Source organism: Egretta garzetta, unplaced genomic scaffold, assembly GCF_000687185.1.
Source record: "Egretta garzetta isolate BGI_Z169 unplaced genomic scaffold, ASM68718v1 scaffold233, whole genome shotgun sequence".
Lineage (NCBI taxonomy): Eukaryota > Metazoa > Chordata > Aves > Pelecaniformes > Ardeidae > Egretta > Egretta garzetta.
In genome coordinates, this window is record NW_009259194.1 from 759468 (window position 1) to 767543 (window position 8076).

The window sequence follows — 8076 nt, forward strand, 5'->3', positions numbered from 1 at the left end:
AGCCTTCCCAAAGACGAGCTGGCTGAGCTCAAGAAGAAAGTCACTGCCAAGATTGACTACGGGAACAGGTAAACTCCAAACTCTGTCTTGAGGGCAGGGGAGAATCTGAAATCCCAGTAAAGGCTCTCGATGGCTCTTAATAGAAAATGTGTAGATGACCACTCAAGGGAAACATTGAATTAGACTTTATATTTTTCCTTGAAAAGGGGATAATTTCAGCTTCCGGTCCCCATCAGAATGTGACTAGCCTGGCAGGTGGGCATGTAGCAGTTGGTTCTTCATATGCCAGCAGTCTCTGGCTTGGCAGGAAACCTCACCTGTCTTAATTCTGCAGAAATGCTGGCACACAATGGTATTTCCCATGGAGCACAATTTGTGCCTGGCTAGCAGGAGCCAGGATTTGGATGCTGGTTATGAACTAAACTGCTTTATCAGCAACTGAGTAATCCAATTTTACAGGCCACCAACACTCTACCTTTCATTGGTTTGTACAGAATGGGGATTGTCACCAGAACTCATTTATCTGCCTGTGTCCTGTTTTCGGCTGGGATAGAGTTAATTTTCTTCCTAGAGCTGGTGTAGTGCTGTGCTTTGGATTTAGCATGAGAAGAATGTTGATAACACGCTGATGGTTCAGTTGTTGCTAAGCAGTGCTTACACTGGTCAAGGACTCTTCAGCTTCCCATGCTCTGCCAGGGGCAGAAGAAGCTGGGAGGGGGCACAGCCAGGAAGAAGCTGGGAGGGGGCACAGCCAGGACAGCTGACCCCAGCTGGCCAGAGGAATATTCCATACCATATGATGTCATGCCCAGTATATAAACTGGGAGGGGGTTGGCTAGGGGCAGCACTCGCTGCTCAGGGACAGGCTGGGCATTGGTTGCATCACTTGTTTTTCCTGGGTTTTGTTTCTTTCTCTCTCTCTCTTGTTGTTTTCCTTTTCATTACAATTTTATTATTATTATTGTTAAATTATTAAGCTGTTCTTATCTCAACCCACGAGTTTTCTTTTGCTCTTCAGATTCTCTCCCCCATCCCGCCAGGGAGGAGGGTGAGCGAGCGGCTGTGTGGTGCTTGGTTGCCGATGGGGGCTAAACCATGACAGCCTGTCGGACTTGATTCAGGTCAAAGAAGTCAATTAAGAAGGAAGCTTATGGCAAAGAATAACAATTAGCCATAATCCATAAGCTTGATAGTTACACATAGCTTTTTTTTTTTTTTTTTTTTTTTAAAAGGAGAACAAGGAAGATGTCGTCTTAGAATTAAGTTACCTCACTAATTATTTTTCCCTTCAGCGGGAAAATGGGAGGTGAGGGATAAGTATTTTGGGACAGGGAAACCAGTGATGCGATTATTACAAAGCGTGGAGTTGGTATGCACTGGCTGCCTAGTGCAGTCCACAATCTGATCTGTGGTTTGTGCCCTTTCAGTCACCTTTGCTTCATACATACTTTGTTGCTTCTTTCTTCCTTGTGGCTTCCGTGCTACTCAGGATCCTAGGATTGGATCTGGTTGTACGAGATGACAATGGGAACATCTTGGACCCAGATGAAACTAGCACGATCTCTCTCTTCAAGTCCCATGAAACTGCATCCAAAAGGATCGATGAAAGAATCCAGGAAGAGAAGGTACGTCTCTTGTCACTGGCTTCAAGTAACTAGTACCCACTGTATTTATGCATTCCTCTTAAGGATATTGTGCTACTTTGGCAGCAGAACTAAATTCTGAGTTTGTTTTTAACTGGAGTACTCTCCTGCTTTGCAGTCCCTGCAACAGAATTTGGACCTCCGAGGGCAGCCAATATTCAACACAACACATACATACAGCCTGTATGTAAACTTCAAGAATTTTGTCTGCAATATTGGAGAAGATGCGGAACTGTTAATGAGCCTCTATGATCCTGATCTCTCCAAATTCATCAGGTAGGGTTTTTTTTGTAGGTGCATGAGCAATTTAGTCAGCACGGTGGTCATTCTAAAGAAGTCAATAGAAGTTAGAAAGAAAGATCCAGCAGGTAAGTTTTTCAGTTCTGTGGGTTGCTGCCACAGTGGTGATTTGAAAGGGGGTTATCTAATTTCAGATGAGGTAGGAAGTCAAGGTTCTGAGCCCATGCACTCCCCTTCTTAAAGCTGGGCATTTTTATGATACATTAGTCAAAATCCCACATCGTCTCTTTATGTTCTTAAATTTCCCTTCTGTTGTCGCTAGACTTGATGCATTTGATTAATTGCTTCCTGTTAAATCCTGTATATGCATGATGTTTGCTGTCAAGTCAGTGCAAGCTCACACCTAAGAGTTGGGCATCTTGTACTGGTAGGAGAAGATACGAAGAACTTTATCAAAGAAGCATGTATGTGTCAGGCACCCTCTGTCTCCATCATTGAAGTTTATCAGGTGTGGACATGTAGTCAGAGTTATATAGGGAAGGGGGAAGTAACTGAGAGTACCCATTCACATCGTGCCTGCCTTCTGCCTTCACTGAAATGAGTCACTTCAGAATCACTTTACAAGATTTTGGCAGAATTTTTCAGATATTCCTAAAAGCTCAAAATGCTTTTGAGCTTTTGCCAGGTAATGGGAATGTCAGGTATTGATCTATTTAATTTTTTCTCTTCCTTTATTTGCAGTGAAAATTACCTGGTTCGTTGGGGCAGTAATGGGATGCCTAAAGAAATTGAGAAACTAAATAACCTCCAAGCAGTCTTTACTGTAAGTTATTGTATTTGCATTCTGGAAATTCTTGTCCTTGCTGTGGACATCTTGAGTTTTGGGTTCTTTCTCTCTCCCCTCCCCTCTCCCCACGCTGCAGGGAGGGGTCATATGTGGCATTTTGCAGTGTTTTCGTGGACATTAAGATGTTGCAGGCAGCTTCAGAGGAATGCTGTGGAGAAGTATTATTTTTGTATGTCAGCCCAAAGCAGTAGTAAGGGTGTATTATTTTGCAATAGTACTGTCAGTGGGTGTTGCTCACCCACGCATTTCTGAAAATCCTAGTAAGCACTTCTCTGTTGGAGCCTAACGGTGCCGAAAGTCTAGGCTTGAGATCATAGTTAGTTGTTTTTTCAGTTCATTGCTTTGCTGATCCTTTTCTGTGTTGGAGTTTGTTACTTGCAAGGAGATGTTAATGGAAGAATCGCACATAAATGGAATAACTTCTGACAAGTAGCAAAGGTGGCACAAACGAACTGCCTGGTCATCAGGATCTAGTACTTTGGCAGTTAACAATATTTCCTCTTCTTCCAGCACTGTTGCTGGGGTGTGTTATCAAAGAGTAATGGGATGTTTAGAAATTGCTGTTTGGAAATTGCTAGTGTTTTTGTAGTTTGGGGTCTGTTATTCCCCCCCCCAGGGCTCAAAGGGAGCAGGTTTTACTTTTTAAAAAATAAGAGTTCCTCTTATATGTCTGTACAATCTATCAAAAACGTCTTACTCTCTCCTCCTCTTCCATTTATAAAGCAAATTGATGGAACTTTATTTTAATTCATTTCTAGGATTTAAGCAGTTCTGACTTGATCAGACCGAAAATCAGCTTGGTGTGTCAGATTGTGAGGGTGGGGCATATGGAGCTGAAAGATGGGAAGAAACACACCTGCGGACTCCGGAGGCCCTTCGGTGTGGCAGGTAGGACAAATTCAGTAGAGAAAATAGCACGGCCCAGTGACCAGGACAGTGGGCTAGCAATTGGGAAATACATGCTGTGCATCAGCAAAGCCTCTAACCTCTTAGTGTCAGCATCTCTGGCTTCAAAATGGAGATGCGGATACTGAGCTCCGTGTAGTACCCCTTTGAGACCTTTTAATGAAAGGTGTATATGAAGATGAAATACTGTTCCTGTTCACTTTTAGCTTTGTCACCCCCTAAAAAGATAACACACTGCCATCAGTGCAGTAGACTTTTCAGATCCTTATCGAAGAGCGATTTGCTCTTCTTGACTAACGGGATAAAGCTGGAGTTTTTAAAGGAGCCTTGGTGAATGAGACGCCCAATTCCTGTGACGTCTTGTGAAGAGACTTGCTTGAAATTTGTGGTGGAAAACAATTTCAAAATAACCAGCATTTGAAATCTAAGTGTAATTTCTTTGCCTTGAAGTGCCTGTGTCCCACCTGTTTTTTTTTATCAGAGAATATGGTCACATTCACTACCATAGGCTGACTTACACATCAAGGAAAAGGTGCTTTTTAAAAAGTTAAGATGAGAGTGTTGATCTGTATTGCAGTCGTAAGTGGTATTGGCCCAAAATAAGCAACTGTTGTTTCCATTCTGATAGGGGAAAGCTCTCTCTCTATTCTTTAGCAACTTGGCAAAACTATGTGTTGAACTTGTGTCGTTGCAGTGATGGACATAACTGATATCATACATGGAAAGGTGGACGATGAGGAAAAACAACATTTTATTCCGTTTCAGCAGTAAGTACTGGACTTCAGAGTTCATCACATCTGACTTATTTAAAGCAGTTGTCCTTTGGAGAAGGACAAATTTGTATGGCAGCCTGGCAGCGTACCAAGGTCTCTACAAATAGATTAGCTTATGGCAGTAGTCAGCTCTTTGAAGGATAAGATTTTTGTCAGTCCTCTGAAGCCTTTGTTCCCCTTGATTTACAGGTCTCTATGATAGGCTAAATTGCTTAGGGAGTTTTGGCAAGGCAGCTGAAATTGCTAGGTACCCATATCATCTGAGGTAAGAAAGAAGAGCACAGTGCAAAATAATGTTGTGGGGTCTGGGGGATGTGACCTTCAAAACTATTGGGTTGGGAGGCAAGAGTTTCAGAGCTAGCTCTGTGATGTATTTCCTAGTTTGAGAGTTTAAATGTATTTCCATTGGGTTTGTGCAGGTGATAAAGAAAAAAATTTCCATAGCATCCTTTAAAAAAAAAAAAAAAATTCTTTGGAAAAGTCAGCTGTTGGCCAGCCTTCTTCTTGCAGAGCACATGTTTGATGTTAGTCTGTCTGCTTCCCGGTCTCTATTGTTGTTCTTCTCAGGATTGCCATGGAAACGTACATCAGACAGAGACAGCTAATCATGTCCCCACTGATAACTTCCCATGTGATCGGAGAAAATGAGCCCCTCACTTCTGTCTTCAACAAAGTCATTGCTGCAAAGGAAGTGAATCATAAAGGGCAAGGTACAGCCGTCGGGCGAGAAGCTGATGTAAAAACCTGGTGCCGGGGAAGGGTTCCCCTTGCTTACAAAGGAAAATAAATTACTTGTGAAAGTCCAGAGATCAAGTCTTACTGGAGTTTGCTACCTTCCCTGAGCCAAATGTGTGGTCTTTGTAATGGCTGTCATCTCAGCACGTTGGGAGCTAAAAAAAGATAAGAACAGGAGCTGTTGTTACTTGCATGAAAAGAACTTCTCTAGCTGATGACTTATTTGCTAGTAATGCGTTTAAGATAAGCCTGTTTATGTGGACATAAAATATTAAGTGAACATGGCTGATAGCATATTCTAAATGGCTTTGGGTTTAAACTGCATTATTCAGGATTCTTCTGCTCTTGCTTGTGTGTCTGGCCTTTACTCAAATATTCCAGATTTACTCAAATTACTTTACTCAAATTCTGGATTCGTATCGGAAAGTCTGTATTTTACTTCAGAGAATCTACTTGCCCAGTAAGGTCTTATTCAGCGTTACGGAGACAGAGAACTGGGCCAGCTGAGAACCAGCTTGGGATATTTAAGGCATTGTTACGTGGAGATTACGTGAAGAAACAGATTCAGTTAAGCATAGGCTTAAATTTCATGTTTGTGTACTTTTTTTTTCAGTAAACAAGTATTACCTTTCTTTTCTTAGGTCTTTGGGTCTCCCTGAAACTGCTGCCTGGTGATCTAGGGCAGGTTCAAAAAGATTTTTCCCACCTTGTAGACAGATCCACTGCTGTGGCTCGCAAAATGGGATTCCCTGAGATAATCCTTCCTGGTAGGTCCCATACGCCTCCACACTCTGTGGCTGAAAGAGCCAGATGAAATTCTAGAATTTCTGCTATAAACAGATTTATTTTAAAGCCATCTGCAAATTTGTTTTCATTTTTCTTGAAATGTCCAGCCAATCTTTTTATTTTTTGTCAAAGAAGTGAAAATGTAAGTTTCCTTTCTTATATTGAAAAATGATAGTGTGTGTACTTTTTGGAAGAAAATTTCTGTTCAGTCAAAGAGATATTTTTGTTGCATATAGGTTTGACCCTGCTTTGTTTAATCCGTTCAAAGATGATAGTGTGTGTACTTTTTGGAAGAAAATTTCTGTTCAGTCAAAGAGATATTTTTGTTGTATATAGGTTTGACCCTGCTTTGTTTAATCCATTCAAAGTGGTTTTAGTCCTATAGAGCTCGTTGCATTAAAAAAAAAATTACATAAAAGGCAGAGGTTTAGAAAAAGCATAATGGTACATTTTTCAAGATTTTTGTAGAATTTGAGATAAAGATGAAATGGTGTGATGTTGGGTGTTGTTAAGCAGCTGGTATCGGTAAAGACTAAGAAGAAGAAAAGGATAATGTGGTACCCAAGGATGTTAAATGGTAACCTGCACAACTGTCTGTCTGAGAAAAACAACTCATTAAGCACTATGAATTTTAGGTGATGTTCGAAATGATATCTATGTCACCCTCATACAAGGAGAGTTTGACAAAGGGAAGAAGAAGACTCCCAAGAATGTAGAAGTCACCATGTCTGTACATGATGAAGATGGAAATCTCCAAGAGGTATGATGGCCGTTGCAGGAGGTGACAAGGCTGTGTGTTTGTTAGATGATAGCTCCGGTCCCTAGGGTCTTATTTGTCAAGTGTATGCTAGAACTGAGCGTGAACAAGAGAGATTATAGGTGATCTCAGTGACCAAATTTGAATATTCGCTGATTTATTTTTTTTTTTTTTTACACATTAATAAGTGATGTGAGCAAATCTTTAAAGATTCTGTAAAACTTTTGAAGAGGTGACACACGTTGAGGTCCCTTGACTGTGAAGCATAGACTTTGAGTAACTGACAGTTATATGCTTTGAAGATTTCTGGCCTAAGATACTTTTTGCTTTCATTCTAGACCTTACCTTTCCCTTTTCCCTCCTCCTCTTGTCTTTTTGTCCAAAGAAAGCTATCCATCCTGGTGCTGGTTATGAAGGAGTCTCCGAATACAAGTCTGTTGTTTATTATCAAGTCAAGCAACCTTGCTGGTATGAAACCGTAAAGGTGAGAGTGTGTAACTTACAGTCTTGCTTCCTTTGTGGAGAAAATGGAACTAATTTAAAATCAGTAGGTGCGTCACTAACAGAATGTCCTGAAAATTGACTGGAGATAAGAGAATGCTGGTGCTGCATTTTTCATTGTATTATCATGTGCAGGTGTCCATTGCAATAGAAGAAGTCAGTCGTTGCCATTTAAGATTCACTTTCCGTCATCGGTCATCACAGGAGTGTAAGTATCAGAAAAGAAGATCCAGAGGAGTACTGTACTCTTCCTACTCTGATCGAGATTTTCTGAGTATCCACCAAAGGTGCAGCACTTGCATTTCTACATCTTTCCAGCACTGTGGATTTTCTTGCAAGCAAAGAAAAAGAATTCAAACTTTTTACAGCCTTAAAAATGGTTTGGTGCTGTTTTTTTCTAAAACTGGAATTAGATAGGGAGCAACGTGTTAGCCCCCTTGAAAGACAATTGTCAATGCTTATTGATGCTTTGGCTTCTCTGTGTATGGTGGTGGTGTTAATTTATTTCAAGGCCTTCGCAAAAATTCAGTGTAAGGCCTGGTGGGCTTCTAACGGTCTTCTTAGAGGAGGATTTCTGATTAGGTTAATGAAAGGCTAATGAGAAAGTTAGAGCCAGAAGTTTCATCAAATGACTTCAGAGCCCTGGAACAAGATCAATAATGTGAGCCTAAGCCCTTGACAGGCTCTCAAAAAAAATTCTCTTGAGGTACCTGGGAGATGCAGTGACTTACTTCCTCATCAATACCTCACAAGCAGATTTGCAAAATCCTAACCAAAATATCTCTACAATTATATATGTCCACCTAGCAGCACAATTAACCACTAAAATTGTGGGGCGAGAGATGCTTCAGAGAGGACTGTTTTTCTGTGCAGTTGCAGATACCCACT

At 41.1% G+C, this 8076-nt stretch overlaps 1 protein-coding gene across 1 annotated transcript in view; it reads left to right on the forward strand.

Annotated features, from left to right (window-relative positions):
- DOCK5 (dedicator of cytokinesis 5) overlaps nucleotides 1-8076 on the forward strand; it is a 70370-nt gene that overhangs the window by 14010 nt on the left and 48284 nt on the right. The window contains exons 6-15 of the mRNA XM_035891378.1: nucleotides 1490-1625; nucleotides 1762-1919; nucleotides 2625-2706; nucleotides 3489-3618; nucleotides 4331-4403; nucleotides 4977-5119; nucleotides 5786-5911; nucleotides 6566-6690; nucleotides 7073-7171; nucleotides 7324-7396. Coding sequence (XP_035747271.1) covers nucleotides 1490-1625; nucleotides 1762-1919; nucleotides 2625-2706; nucleotides 3489-3618; nucleotides 4331-4403; nucleotides 4977-5119; nucleotides 5786-5911; nucleotides 6566-6690; nucleotides 7073-7171; nucleotides 7324-7396 — 1145 coding nt within the window. The remainder of the gene's footprint in view (nucleotides 1-1489; nucleotides 1626-1761; nucleotides 1920-2624; nucleotides 2707-3488; nucleotides 3619-4330; nucleotides 4404-4976; nucleotides 5120-5785; nucleotides 5912-6565; nucleotides 6691-7072; nucleotides 7172-7323; nucleotides 7397-8076) is intronic.